This window comes from Drosophila yakuba, chromosome 2L (genome assembly GCF_016746365.2).
Source record: "Drosophila yakuba strain Tai18E2 chromosome 2L, Prin_Dyak_Tai18E2_2.1, whole genome shotgun sequence".
In the NCBI taxonomy this organism is placed as follows: Eukaryota; Metazoa; Arthropoda; class Insecta; order Diptera; family Drosophilidae; genus Drosophila; species Drosophila yakuba.
Genome location: NC_052527.2, coordinates 17,343,526 through 17,359,452, shown reverse-complemented (window position 1 = coordinate 17,359,452; position 15,927 = coordinate 17,343,526). Strand labels below are relative to the sequence as shown.

At 46.1% G+C, this 15,927-nt stretch overlaps 1 protein-coding gene across 1 annotated transcript; it reads right to left on the bottom strand.

Annotated features, from left to right (window-relative positions):
- Nucleotides 1-578: 578 nt before the first annotated feature.
- On the bottom strand, nucleotides 579-15,888 carry LOC6528624 (protein patched). The gene is made up of 6 exons (XM_002089631.4): nucleotides 14,991-15,888; nucleotides 5,069-5,622; nucleotides 2,990-4,916; nucleotides 2,696-2,903; nucleotides 2,360-2,631; nucleotides 579-2,237 (listed from the first exon to the last, which is right to left on the bottom strand). Exons 1-6 carry the CDS (start codon nucleotides 15,117-15,119, stop codon nucleotides 1,467-1,469), a joined length of 3,861 nt encoding a protein of 1,286 aa, XP_002089667.1. The 5' UTR covers nucleotides 15,120-15,888; the 3' UTR covers nucleotides 579-1,466.
- Between the last annotated feature and the right edge of the window lie 39 nt (nucleotides 15,889-15,927).

The following is a 15,927-nucleotide window of genomic DNA, read 5'->3' as shown; positions in this document are numbered from 1 at the left end:
ACTTCTTAAAGGTAAACGAACTGAAAATAGCAATATAAAGAACTGTGGAGAGTTATTGCAGTGGATTCTCAATCACAGTACACAGTAAATGAGGATAACACCATACATAGAGTTTTGACTTCAAGAACGAGGGAAATTATTTCTAAGTTGTGATGCTTCTGTCTAAGCGTGTAATCAAATATTCGTCTACCCGATCAAATGAATTAAAAATGAAGGAAACGAAATAATAAAATAAAACAAATCAGATTGAACCTAATCAGCGTCAAGTAAATTAAGCCTACAATGTTCTGACCTAAATTTTCTCACGGTGCAGAAAAGCTTAGCAGAGACTTTAACCAAAGTGTTAATCTTAGTTAAGTAAAAGTTTTCTCCATGTATAGAAGTTTATCAACTAGATTTGTAAACAGTCAACGTATTTGAAATAAAGTTAGTCTTTTTCTTTTAGGTTTTTGAAACTTCATTAAATTGTGTAAGCTTTTTATTTGTCCCTTTTTCCCTTTTATTCGTTTCTGTTTTCCGACCATTGTTTAAATGTCTATAAGCTGAAAATCCCAACTTTTTCGAAAAAACGGATGAAATTCGCTTTTAAAAAACTGTATAATATATATTTTTATTTAAAAAAAGACAGTCAGTCTTTGTGCAACAAATGTACATGGATAAATGCCGCGTTTACAATCGTTCTCGCTTCGTTTTCCACTTTTCATGCTTATACTCTTGTTTTATTTTGGTTGTAAGTACGGTTAGGGGGAGGAGGGATCTCTTTTGTAGTTGATTAAGTTATAGTTATTTATTTTTCTCGATTCTTTCGTTTCCGTTTAAGCGATACTATTTTGGTTCAAGTCCTTGTGTTTTATGTACATATTTAAACTAAATTACGAGCTACAATTACTAGTTTGTGTGTTTGTTTTTGTGTGGGTGAATCTCGCATTGAATTATATGTATGTAAGTACAGTGTGTGTGTTGCGTGTGTGGGCGTGTGTTACAATAAATATCTCTAAGTTTAAGAATTCCTTAGGTGCTAGCATACATACATACAAAGCTGCTAGGCAGAGGGGCGGCGGGGCGTGGCTCGAAGGGTGTGTAGTTCAGGGGAAGGGGCGGGGGGAAGGCAGCTGCTACAAGTACCGGACTTCGGGAAATTAACTAACATGCATACACATATACATACATACAGGTCTGTCTCGCTTTTCACTTTTCATGGATATATGTATGTCGATTAATGAATTTTATACAGCTCATATATGCTCAACATTTTTACTGACCTTTTTAAAAATGGTTGTCTTAATCGGTCAATGTTTTTTTTGAGAAACGAAAAATAAATTTAAGTAGGTTCCCGGCCAACATCCATGAAAACGAAATCCTCGACAGACCCGCTGGACAAGTCGATTATACAGATACAGATACAGTTACGGCTAGGGCTAAAGTCTACAGATACGGCCTAATAGCTACAGGAACTAGTGCTAGTGCTAACTCGTAAAGTTATAGCTGCGCAACGCCCTGCCGGGCATGGCCAGCTCCACCTTGATGTTGGCCGTGGCCGTCACCTTGGTGGTGTTGCTGTCCGAGTGGGTCGTCTCCACCGTCACCTCCGGCTGCACCACAATGCTCTGCAGCTCCGGCGGGTAGGCCGCCGGGAAGGGGGGCGGTGGCGTGGTGGGCGGGCCGTGGTGCTGGTGGTGCTGCTGTGCGGCGGCCTTGTGGTAGGCGGGGGGCGGGGCAGCATAGGAGGCGGGACGTGGTTCCCGCGGTTGGTAGCTCCAATCGTTGGGCATTTGGATGGACGAGTTGCTGGACTTCCAGGACTGCGGCTCCTCGGTGATCGTCGTCAGCGATGGATCATTAAGGTCCTTGTGGTGGTGGTGGTGCGACTTCTGGCAGCTGCCTCGCGAGGGCCGCGATCCCTGCACCACATAGGATTTGCCCGATCTCTTGCTGCTTCGCACGGGAAGCGGAGAGGGCGTGGATATCCGGTCTGGATGCTCCAGTGGCACCAGTTCCGCCTCCGGTCCCACCATGCTTAGGAGTATGGGAAACACCAACAGACTGTTGCAAGCGCCCACGCACAAGACCACCAGCAAAAGCCAGCAGAAGTGTCTAATCACAAACTCAAAGGGTGAGGTGGAGAGCATGAACACGGCCACTCCGGAGGTCAGCATTCCATGGACCAGTGGTCCCAGGGACATTTGCATGCTCAGCTGGACGCGGCGCTGTCGGTTGCCAACGGATGTCATGAAGCCCTAAAACGGAAAAGATAAGCGGTTAAAGTGTGGTGAAGAGGATCTAAAGAAAGGTAGATTCCAAAGGGAAATCTATGGAAAATCCAATGCTCTTAATGGTCTAGCCAAAAGCTATAACTCACCAGTGATATCAGCACGTTGAAGCACAGCATCATGCCCACACTGAGGATGAGTATGACTGCCGGAATAGCCGAGAGTTTGATGCCCAGCAGAGTCATGGCACCGAAGATCTGGGCCAGCGAGGCCAGCACGCTGAGGATCACCAGAACGGCGGCCCAAACGGAGAGCAGGAGCAGGGAAACCAATACTAGGGAGGCGAGGAGCACGCAGGCCAGGATCATGGCCAGTGAGGAGCGCAGGGTCATGTACTGCTCCCAGAAGATGAAGGGAATGCCTGGCGATAAATAAATTGAGTGTTAATTGGAACCCATGTATGCAGTATGACTGTTCAGACTCACCCGATGGATAGTTGGGCAGGCCAAAGCCCTCGTACTTGACGCTCAGGTCGCGAATATGACCTATCAGGGTCTTGATCTGCGAGGTATCTGTTAGACCGTGAAGGTAAAAGGGCATCTGAGCGTAGACCAGTGGCAGACTCTTGGGTATCTTAAGGTCGTACTCGTTGGGTTGGTGAAAATACTGGCGCGGTTCCGGATACAATTTGCCCTGTAAGACACAGACGTTCGTTATAGTAATCTTTAACATTAGAGTTATACAAAATAAATATTTTAGATTTTCATAAGGAGACCCACCTGAGAGGCTCCGTAGGCGAAGACATCGTTGGTGGCCCAAGCAGACAGATAGTTGTAGAAAGCGCGTTGGTTGATGATGCCATCGCTGTTGACCAGGCGGTTGGTGAGAACCAGTTCCTTGTCCACGGGGTTGTCCACATGGCCGGTTTGCACGATGAGCTTGTAGGCCAGGATGGCATCGCTGCTGGCGTTGGGGAACCAGCACTCCTTGGTCAGCCGCCCATCGCGGTACTCCTCGTCGAATATCTTTTGCAGATTAGCCAGCCACTCGCTAAACAGCAGCAGCCAGAAGTCCGGCAGTCCACCGTTGTCGTTCTTGATCACATGAGGCACCCGCACGAATGAATCATGGTAGTCCAGCAGCAACTGCTGCTGGGTGGGGTATTCAAAGTTGCCCTGGGTAACCGCATACATGCTGTAGAAGCCGAACAGTCGGGTTTGGGCATCCAGGAACTTGTGCTCGTTGCTGTCCTTAGGCACCAGGTCAATAATGTCCAGGCCATCTTGGAGGCGCGTGGAGGCGTACAAGCTGGTTATGAGGGCCGCCAGGAAACCCATAACGGTCAGGAACTTCACCCAGCTGCGCATGAGGAAGGGTGTGTAGTGCTCGAAGGCGAAGTTGGCCAAGGAGAAGGACGCCAGTGAGTGACTGCTCCCAGGGCTGGCAGCTCTCTGTTCCAGCAAAGGATTCTGGGCGGGCAGCGGCACACGGTTGTTGTTGCAGCTCTTCGGATGCCGGGCCCCACGTCCGTTGTTGTTGTTCAGGGGCAGCACCGGAGGAGCCACTTTTGGTTGTTCCTTCCACACCGGGAAACAGCAGCAGAAGATGTCCGCCCTGCCGGCGGTGCGCCTTCGCAGATCCAGAGAAATCATGGCCGGAAAAACCAACAGAGCCGCTGCCAAATTGGAACACATTACGATGGCAGCCTGCAGGCAGAACACCTTCAGAGCCGGCACCGGAATGAAGGCGGCCGCAAAGAAGGATCCCGCCGTGCTGCAGGCACCAAACAGAATACTCGGTCCCACCTTCTTGAGGATCAGCTTGGTCTGCTCCCGCCGATTGCTCTCCGCATAGGCAGCGGTCAGCATGAAGATGTGATCCACGCCCAGACCCAGGGCCAAAAACGGAACCACCTGGGTGCTGGCGGCATTGAAAACGATGCCCAGCAGGGCCGACAATCCCAATCCGGCGGCGGTACTGAAGCACATGAGCAGTACTCCGGCCACGCCCACACTGCTCTGGCCACGGACGGGGTCCCTCCAGCGGAGGAGCGTGCAGAAGGCATACAGAACGGTGACGGCTACGCCAATGACTATGGCCAGGGCGCTGGGATGGGAGAACTTGGCCAGGATGTCATCCAGAGCAGCCGAGCTGAACACGTAGATATCGTAGTTGGTGGCGATTCTCGACTGCTTACGGAGCAGCTGTTCCACCTCCCGGGAAAAGTTGCGCTGCCAGGCGTTCAAGACCTCCGCGGCCTTCTCCTGCGTCCATCCGAGATGGTGCACCTTGTAGTTGTCCTGCCACTGGTCGTACATCTCCTTCTCGGTCATCAGCTGCACCACCGACTGCAGGGCCTGGGCCTTCCTCAAGTGGCCGCTGCGGTTCCTCTTCGCTCCGCCCACAATCAGCTCCTCCGGCCAGTGCATGTGCTTCGCTGCATATCCGTAGCAGCCTCCGGATAGGATGGCTCCCACGTCCGGCGGCTGGGTGCTGTTCTTGTTCGGCGCCGTGTCCGGGCAATTGGGGTTCAGTGGGTTCAGGCAGGGCTTCTCCATGTAGCCACTACCAATGGCCGCCCGCTTCATGTACTGCTCCACGGTCTCGAAGTCGAAGCTGATCTTCTCCTCGGACATCTTCTGCTTCATGTACTGCATCACAGAGGCGGGATTCAGGGTGGTCCACAGGAGTCGTTGGTTGAGGCCTCTGTGGAGTGATGATAGGCAAAATAATGGATTAGTTGGGTTAAGGAAGTGGAATCTTAAGAATGCTATATGGTTATAAAAAAGCAGGGATATGTTTACTAAAGAAAGTGAGTTACCACAAAACTACCAAATATGTAGCTATCGACTACTTACGGTATAACGACCGCCGATTCCGGTCCCAAGAGCTGGCTTCCCTCCCAGAAACAGTCCAGCGGCGTGATGATCGAGCACGGGATGAGGTGGCGCAGGATCTGCTCGATGTAGTAGATGCCCTCGAAGGAGGGCGTGCTCGGCATGTTGCACATGTCGCGCAGCCCCCACTCGGTGTCGTAGAGGTGCACCTTGACGGCGGTCGCCTTGACCAGGACCTCCAGGTGGGCAAGCAGCGCCTGCGGATGCAGGACGGAGGCGTTCGGATCGTGGGTCGTCTGGATGAGCAGCTGGTGCGTGGCGGACTCGTCCTCGCCGATCGTCTTCTGTGTGTAGGCCAGTTCCGCCTCCAGGCGGCCGCCCTCCTGGATCCACAGCTGGTGCACCTTGGAGTGTATCTGGGCGCTCTTCAGGCCGACGCAGAAGGTGCTCAGCACCAGGATCGCAACGAACAGCACCTTGCCCGCGTGCTTCTGCACGGAGCTGCCGAGGGTTTCGAGGTGGGACTGAAATACTGATCGCAGATAGATCGCCGTGCGGCTGCCACGCGCCTTACCCTAAAAAAAAAGCAACGAAATACGGAATTTAGCACTTGGTTTCTGGCTTTATTTTAGATATCCTGCATCCCCCATAAATAACGCATTAAAATTATAACGAAACAGCGTGTGGCCATATAATTTATTTGCTCTGCTCCCAATGAAGCCCATCCGCATCCCCATCAGGGGTGTGGTCTGAAAATCTTACTCTGGGCCGAACTTTAAATATGAAATGGAACTGAGGTACATTAAATTTAATTAAATTATAAACAGATTATATATTGCCATCTGGTTTCGTACAACTATGCCATTTTGGTCCGTGAATTGTTTACATTCCATCAACTCCCCACGCCCATGCCACCGGACCCCACCCAAAGCCCCGATCCCAGATCCCCAGATTCCCAGATCCCAGATCCCGAATTCAGAGTTCAGAACCGCGGAACCACAAGAACAACACATACGCCGATGCCGTCATTGGCGGGCTGAGAAAAGGCGAACCTATAATCGCCTGCTTGGGCAATTGGATCGATCGCTGCACAGGCTTTGGGCCTGGCTCAAACAACAACCTCGAATTTCGTGCTGCTTCTCCATTCTTCAGCTGCTGCTGCGCTGCACGGAAACTGAACCCCTTTCCCCAAAAAAAAAAATAAAAGAAGCATGAAAAAATAATAATGAGGCTCGCGCTAACGCTAACGTCTCAATCGAAGTCTTAGTCCAACAATCAGAGAAACAGTGGTACTAGCAAATACGGAAATAAACGGAACTTAATTAAAAAAAAAATTTGTTTATAAATTCTAAGCATTAAAGTCTCAAAAATGCCATGCAATTTACGTTAAAATACGATTGCTGATAAAGTAATTAACAACCTCAAAAATATTTCTTTGAGAGCTAGCAACCCTATAATAAGTACGAAATACTCAGTGGTTACAAACTTTACAAAAATAAATTCTTGACAAGAACCTGAAATCGAAGTGCCCACTGATCCCACTGTGCAGCAACTGTGGCGCACCCAACCAAGTCGGGGATCGAGGCATCCAATAACGCATTCCGCACAGACCCAAACTCGAATCTTCTCGAAGTTTGGCTCCTCGTTCTGTCGTCTCTTCACTGCTGCCGCCCTTTATCGCTTTTCACAGATTTTTCTCGGGCCAAGCCAGGTTGTGGCCATCGAAAAGTGTAGAAAAGGCTGCAGCACATAGAAATGGCTTTATTGTTTGGTCTTTCGAGCGTTTTACGACTACCGTTAAGAAGGAGCGGGAGCCACTCGTACATATACATATGATCACCGATCCTGTCGAGGGCTCATACACATGCAGGATAGCATCCTGCACTTCCTGCTGCTTGTTTATGCAACCCAGTTGGATATACATATATATATGCAAACATATTCAGGCACTTCCGCAACGCAGGGAAAATAAAACATCAAACGCGGCACGCTCAACTTTGTCGCCATTAATTAAGTCGTTGGCGGCACATCCACTTTGAGACTGCCTGCGGCGACCTGTTCGTGGAATTTTTCCATAATTTTTCCCGTCCGAGGTGCGCAAACAAAAGATGCACACGATTCTAGGAATCCCTGGCCGCAAAAATAACACGGTTGCCTCTGCGCCTTGGGGCGGCAGGGTATAAAAATAAAGTTAATCTAGATTTGGCCGCCACTCCAGTGGCTCGCAAACTGTGCGCCTCAAAATTGAGCCATCAACGCTTGTCAGCAGCCGTCTCTTTCGCTCGGCTCGAGCCGTCTCTTTCGAGGCCTTCGCAAAACTGCTGCTCGAGCTGTGTGACATATCATCAATCTTGGGCTGTTTTTGCCTTGCGTGCCACTTTTCCCTGCTCTCTACCCTCAGATTCAGCTTCGAATTCAGATTCAGATTCAGTTTGTGCCCACCCCCGCAGCTTTGGTTCGCTGTGAGGAAATGTCACGCATTGATTTATGATCCTGCCCGGGGTTTCCTATGCTGCATTTTCAAATGAAAATGTCAGCTCTTTGTTGCTGCTGTTCAGCCTCAGCAACAGCAACAGCAACAGCGACAGCTTCATTAGAAATGCGCACACACAGCCGCCGGAGGTTCTCCAGCCTCCCTAATCCGTTGCCCAGAAACCGAGGAAAGAGGACCGGCTCAGAACCCAGGGTTTGGTCCCACGACGAATGAGATCGGGCGAGGAGCCAGACGGACAGACAGTCCGAAAAAGACGAAAACAGTTGGGAACAGCAGGTGCAGGTAGAGCGGAGATGGGTACAAATGTATCACAAGTACACGGAGAAAAATCGTTGATAACAGATGAAACTATTTCTTCATATGTATGATATTATAATGATAGTAGGTTATCATACAAAAAAATGATTATACTAGAACTGGAATACCCAAACCAAAAAGATGGTGATTTACTTTACTTAAGTTTATGTGATATTTATAATATATATGCACATGTCTAAACTCAGTATGTTTGAAGTTTTCCGTTCTCTTCTGTAAACAATCTCGAAATCTCCGCATCACGCATCAATCAATCAAAAGACCGACCCATCAACTGGTGGGGCATAAATCGAATTTCCTGCGGCCCCCCACAGCGCCTGACTACTTAATTACACGGACCGCTATTTAAAAATTTAAAAAAAATATATAAAAACTTTTCCATGCCATTTGGAAATCTGAAAAGCACTTGAGTCTCGGTCGTATATGGTGCGTTGGGCCATAAAATATGAGCGCACCCAGTTATGCCGCAATAAAAATCGAATGCAAAACCACAAAAACAGCATTTTTAGCATAAAATGAAATTCAATATGGCAGACCACCCAGACGAATCGAATATGAATAGGGCATCTATGGTGCGAGTATTGTGTATATGGACTGTATGGACTGATGGACTGGCAAATTTATGGATTGTGCGAGCGCGGGAATCACTGGCGGGGAATCTTTTGAGATCTTTTAATTCTTGCTCAAGGGATTACTGATGACTGCTCTATATATGGAATCTCTGATACGGTGGGCTGGGTGTGAGGTTCGCCGCTTTCCCATGTTTCTCACGTAAGCGTGTGCCATAAAACTTGTAGCTACCATAAAAGTTATATGCCACTTGATAACGTTTTTGAATACGAAATCTCCTGCATTGCCACATCCGACCTTACGTGTATCTCATGCTGGTTACCCTTTCTTATTATTTTTCCCATCTCGCCCGCCGGCATTTAAATGGAGGAGTGTTTTTCCATTTTCACATGCCATTCACACAGCTGCGGAGGCTGTCAAACAAAATAGCTATGGAAATAGATATAGTGCGTCACGGATGGACCTATTTTTTGTTTATTTTTAGCAGGGATATGGAATTCTTTATTACATTTAGCGCTCCGTACAAATTTTTCCGTATATTGGGCGCCATTAAGGACCACACACGGCACACTCATTTGACTGGTTGAGCAGCAGACGTAAATTGATTTCGAGGCAATTAAAAATGAGGCCCAAACGAATGTGAAACCGTTGAATGCAAATTCCTTGTTGCCGCCAATATATGGCGCCCCCAAAACGTGACTAGCAAACCGTCTGCCGCATTTATTACCATTTTATGCTCTTTACTTTTTGCATCGAGCGAGTCGAAAAAAAAGGAATAAAAACATATTTGCATGCCCGTAAAGCGAAATCGTTAAAAAAACGATTTGAAGGTCACAGTGCGGCTCAGGTGAGCGGCCATGCAGACGGTTTACAGTTAACTCCAGAAGCGCCAGGTGCAAAACACAAGAGGACCACCGGCATGGATACCCGATTATTTTCCCTCTCTCTCTCTCTGGACGGCAGTCTGTCAAGAAAGTTTTGTAATCACTTCGATTTCAACTGAAGCAAAGTTCACCTGCCCTGCGATCTGGAGAGGCCGTAACAATTTTAATTTCTTTATTATTTCGTCTGAAAATCGAAAACGCAGCCTACCTGGCCGCGGCCCTCACAGGTACACACGCACTCCACTCCCGATCGTTTGCCATCGTATAGTATCGTTGCGTATCGTATCGTATCGAGTTCGCGTCCGTTCAGCGGAGTCCGTCCGTTTGTCCGTTCGTGGGCCTCTGTCCGTTAACTGCTTTTTCAGTGAATTCCGTGATTATTGCTTGAATGTTTCTTTCCGGTATTCGCTCTCTGTCACTGTGTCTGCTGTCTGCAGTATACCTTTTTCTGGCTCGGCTCTAGGTCTTGATCGTAAGTAAGCCCCTCTCTGGGGTTTCGAGTTTTTCGGTCTGTGCTCGGTATGCGTATAGGTATGCGTATGAGTATGGGTATCGGTATGGTTATAGGTATAGGTATAGGTATGGGTACGGGTACGACAGCGTGCTGTGTGGTCGAGTTAATGTCTTCATAATTCTCCTGATTTTTCTTCTCTCTCGCTGTCGAGCCGTTGTTATGTCTTGCTTCGCCGAGACCTCATACTGATGAAGACAATAACAGTTTTATGTGCGGCTCGACTCTCGGCCAAAGTCGTTGCCGTCGTCCGTCGTCCGTCCGTCCCTTCCCTAATGAAGCCCAAGCTGTGGCCGCCTGTACAACAGCATTTCGTGTTTTTTCCTCGGTTTATTTTCATTTTTTCCCTCACATTTTGTATTTTGTATTTTTTGTTTTTGGTTTTTTTGTGAGTTCCAGTTTCCCGCGCCAGCTGCAGATGGCAGATCAAGTCAAGTTGGCCACGTTGGTGCGTTGCGTGTGTGTGGGGCCCCGGCAGATGAAGCTGTCAATTGTGGGATCACTGTGTGGGAGTTATGTGGGCCATTGGGCTCATTCGAAGGGGAAAATAAGTTCAAACCCCCGATAATGGGTCGAAGGATTATGTTAAGTGGCACTGCTGTCCCATTATGAATGGGAGTAGAGGGTGCCCATTCAATCCGATTAAAAGTTCAAAATGAAAAAGGTATCTAAAGACTTCATGGAAAGAAATTGCCTAATTCTTCTGTACGCAGACAATCTTTAATTGGCTGTTCACGAATTTTCCCAGCCATATTTAAATGACATTTCCCAGAAGTGGAAAATTTCTGGGCGTGCACACCTTATCGTGTTTTGCTTTCAACACGCCCAGCATGTCAAATTACAGTTAACTTGCTAAGCACTTCCCATCCATGTATCTCTATCTGTATCTCCGTCGAGGTCTCACTCCCTCCACGTAACCCTAAGCCGGAAACGCCTGTAGGCGTGAGATATCTTCATCGACATTGTTCTGCGGCCTTCTGGGAAGCGAAATCCCATCGATGGATCTATACTACCCTGCTGAAAGGGAATAGCAATTTATGCAGGTATCGTCCCGCCGACTATCTGTGTCATTCCTTGGGGGAGTTTGCTCAAGGATTACTCTCCACTCTCCACTTGAGATCCAGACTCACCCTCGCCCTTACTTTCGGTCCAGCCCTTTGATCTTTCCTTTCCGTCTTGTTTTTAGTTTTTTTTTTTTGGTATTTTGTGTCCGTAAATATTTCATATGTAGTTAATTGTATGGTTCTGAACTGTATTTTATTTGCGTGGAGCTATTGCTATCTGAACTCCCTTCGCCACTTGAAAATATCAAATAACAAATATTGATCGCTAGTGTGACAATGATTTATTTGCCTTACACCTACCGCGCTCGAGATCTTATCAAACAGATAACGATCTGAAAATTATAATATTTGACTTACGGTCTGAAAGTCAATAGGCCGCGTTATCTGGCTGAGGTTGGGGTTGATTAAATATTAAAGTTACCTACAGAGTAGACTAAGACAGAAAGAAGAGCGTCTGACTTTGGTCTGATTTGACTTTAAAGATGATTTTAAACGCATACTATGCTTCGTGTTTACTCCAATAAATAGGATGCTTCTGTTGATAGTCAATTTCAAAGTTTGTGCCGATAGGCTACTGGTTTTTGTTTTTGAAGATGTTTCCTCTTGCTCTTGGATATGTCAATTTGATAAATGTTTGCCCCTTGTCTGTGTGGATGCCACAAATATTTGTGTTTGTGTTTGTTTTTCGTGAGCAGTTGTGAAAAAAGCGAAACGGACACGGCATCGCCGGCCATCTCCAGGAATGACTAAACAAATTTATGGCCCACTGGGAGCGAAGACTTCTTCAAAATGCCGCCAATGTTGCTCAACTTCCTGTGCAAAGTGTGTGCGTTTCGGTGCGAGTGTGTTTGCCTTACAATTGGCACAGCAAACATGGTGGTGGAGTGGAACGAGTAGGAGGAAGGGGGTAGACAAGCGATTTCATTCATGAAATCATATGTATCTTATAGATACAACGAGCTCTGTCGCGAGTACATGGGCTGCATCGATAGTGCGGCATTGCCTTAAGTGAGATTTCTGCCTGTGCGATTTCAGTCGCCGGACTTAGGGCAAATAATAAATAAATATCAGCGGACAGCCCGATCGGATGGATAAATGCAGCTATGAGATACCCTAAGTCAAAACGAAATTGTGAAAAAAATTATTTTTGGAGCACATATGGAAACACGTCCCAGCAAGTAAAAATAGATGAAAGTGTTTTCTTTGGAAATTTCTTCAGGAATTTTATAAAAGAAAAATAAGTTATCTACCATAAATTAGAAATATATATTTGAATTAAATAAAAAATTATATTAAACTGGCAAAACCACTTTTTAATGCTTAACAAAATCCAAAAGATTTGTAAAGGTATAAAGGTATGTGCATAGATAATAAGTTTAATTGACTAGCAAATAATTATATAAAATTAAAATCATGGCCTATGTATTTTACCAATAGTTTAATATCTTAATGCACAAACAAACTTTATCTCCCATTCGTTATACCCTCAAGTAGATCACCTGGGTCGACTAAGTAATTCTCAGCTTCATTTGGTATGCACATCATGAACTAAAACGTCATCCTTTCGAATATAACGCAGACCGCCCAGCAGCAAACATTAAACTTTTTCCAAAGAAGTAAATAAACAAAGGTAATAATAATAATAATCGCGTTCGGTAATTTGCATACTCCAAAAAAAGAAAAGAAGCAAGCGCACTACGAGCCTTTGCCAGCTTTGTTAGACGATTTTAATGTCTTAATATATTTCGTTAAATTGAGTCATTAAAATAAATCGCCATCGACGATGATGATGATGACGACGACGACGACCACAAAAGACGCTGACGATGTCGGCGCCATCACGATCGATCGTTTGCCACAACTTTCCAGTGGAGTTCAGGATGGGGCACAGTCAAAAGCACGTTACAACCGAGCCCCGAGAGACTTTACGAGAAATAATTGAGATGCACACACACACACACTTAGGCGGAGAGGGCAAAAACAAGAGAATGACCGTCTCGAGGGGAAAGGGCGGGGAAAACGGAGGGGAACAACAACAGAGCAAGACACGCCACGCGGTCGCCAAGGAACTGTGCAACTGCAACAATGATGAAGACATCAAGCTGTAAAAAGCATCAGCGAACCAGCGAGAAAACTTGAGGCGGTCCACACAGAAAAATTGAGTTTTCACCAAAATGTTCAGTATTTTTAAAAAGCATTTGAATTGAATTCCGTTATCGTAAAGTAAAAGGCAATTGGTAGCACATAGCCTTAAAAATTGTAAATGTAAATTATTCCGAAACAGGTGTTAGTTTTTCAGTGTAGTGGCACACAGTTTGGCATTCACTGCTTGAGCAGCGGCAGCAACAACAAAGCGCGTGCGTCAGTGAAATTTTTTCCTTGCCTCTTTTCTTTTTTTCCGCTTTTTGGGCCACCCGCATTCAATGGCCCGATCCAAACCCGAAAAACGATCCCTGGTTGCTTCATTTGCATGGGTGGGAATAACAACAGCGAACTGAAATGCTTTTGGCAACGAATATGGGTATAATGATTGCATGCTGCTCTTTCTTAGAGATCCAAACTATTGGGGATGTTATGAAGAGCATGTTTTCAATCACTTTTAAATTCTAATTAAAAAATTGTTAAAGCGTAATGAAAATATATAGCCTTTCATTTATTGACATACAATTAATACTAAAAATTCGTAGTGAACTTTTTGCTAATCTAATACTGCAGAGCCAAAAAGTCAATTGTTTTGAAATTATAAAGATTACTCATTGCGTCACGCATGCTTCTAATCAATCTGCGAAGAATTCCCAACCGAAGTCGCTTCAAAACTTGTATCACAGAGCATCTGAGGAACGTTGAGTGGGGCGTGGGGGCATGGGGGTTCCGAAAAGAGCGGCTGGAAGGGGGTGGCCAATGGCAGTCCAGCCAGCAGCATCACGTACGAAATGACTCTCGCGGAAACCTCGGCGCCCACCCATGTTGGACAGGCACACAGATACGAACCCACACCAGCAGAGTACTGGGCGAGTTGTTGCTGGCGTTGTTTATTATTTTTGCTGCGGCTGCTAAAGCTTTTTGCCTTTTGCCTTTTCGGCTGCCTTCGATTGCTGGACGTAACTCCTGCTGCTGCTGCTGCTGCCCAGTTTTTGCCTAGCTGTTTTTGGCGCTCGCCGCAGTTGCAGTTGCTGTTGTTATTGTTATTGTTTCGGTTTGCGGTCGGGCCCGCCGTGCACAGTAGCCCCAAAGTAATGAAGTTGTCTGTGGATATGTCCGTCTGGGCTCGGATCGGTCGGGTTGGGCTAGGCGATTCGACTTCGAAAGTCCTGCTGTGTGTCTACTTCTGCACAGCGAAAATGGATGTGGATTGATGGCGGTGCACAGAGAATAAATACTAACAAGATTGGTAAAACATCAAATTCACCGAAAAGAGTATTCATCTACTTATACGGCGAATAGTTTCATAAAAATGTCTATATTCGGAGGTAAATCCTCCACGCTTTTTATGTCTAGAGAATGAAATAGCTAAATTAGCATATAAGCCGATTGGCGTGGATTTCAACTAATCACTGTAATTAATAGGCTGCCTGGCAAGCAAAAAAACATCAGACAACTATATTAACCCGTGAATCGAGCAAAGGAAAACGAAACGAATGAAATGAAAACGAAACGACTGGCGAAGAAGACATCAGAGACGAAAAAACGCGAAAAATATTGCGAGAGATATTGGCAATAAAATTTATTGAAATCTGTCCCCGCGACTTAATGGCCGCATTAAACAAAAGTCGCTGCGCTTCGGCTTTACAGTCGAACTTCTACATAATGTCTGAATATTCTAATAACAGTACAGAGAATTACGAAACAACCATTTCAGCATTCCGAGTATTTTAATATATAATATGAAATAACATATAAAATTTTAAAGTTGTCTAAATACTTCAGAGCACATTCTTTATTTAAAGAAAAATGGATTACTTATAAAGATACCTAAAGAACCAAATTTCCTATATGAAATGCTTCCGCTTTAAGATTCTAATGTTGTTCCGAATACGATTCATGGGTATTATAGAACTCAACAGCTATCCCTTATAGTGAAGGTGCACTGTAGTTGGTCACTCACCTTATCTATCTGATCGAGCGCCACTTGGGCGTCCACCCAGCTGGTGCGTATGTAAAGATCCGAGAATAATTTCTCATCGACCACATCGCCGTGTGTGTCCGGAACGCGTGGGAGGCTGTCGCGGTCCATTATGGTTATGTTTATAGCCGGATTCCGGACGTAATCGCGTGGCGGAGATGTGCAGATGGGAGTGTGCTGTGGGATCGGTCTTTCTACAGTGCCTGCCGTTTGTCTGCGTCCGGGAACTGAGACTTGGGAGGCAGTGTGCGGATTGTTCGTGGACTTTCGTTTCGATTAACTGTTATTGGAATCTCGTATTTTGTTTGGCTGCATTTTGCACTGCACTCCGCATTTTTATTTTTAATTATTTTGTATTTTTGAATGAAGAGACTCTCTCTCCCGCGCTCTCTCGCTCACTCGCTGAGCACGCTGTGTATCTGAGCTCTCGTTTGGTTTTGTTGTGATTGCTGGCTTCGCTTTTGCTGGGGTTTTTCGACGATTAAAACGCGGTTTTTGGGTTTTATCTTGGGCACAATTTCTCAGGGGAATTTGACAGATATTTCACACATCATTTACACATGGAAAAGCGGCAGACGGACGACTCACGTATTCGGTTTTCTCTCTCGTCTTTCGCTCTTTTACCTTTACTTTACTTTTCACTTGGCGACGCACACACACATACACTGGTTGGCTGGCTTTTGTTATTTGTTATTGCCTGGCATTTAATCCATGAACTTCGTCTCGCATCCGTGAGGTACAATATCTTAGCTTTTCCACGAGTTCTGTGATATCTATTTTGTTAGTAGTGCCAGTAGTCGGAAATACAAATAACAAGTCTTCGCGCTCCGCACTTACAACCGTTTCGTTCGAGGATCGCACGCAGTCTGAGAGATGTATCTGTATCTCGTGGATGCGGCAACAACTTCATTAGGCAGAA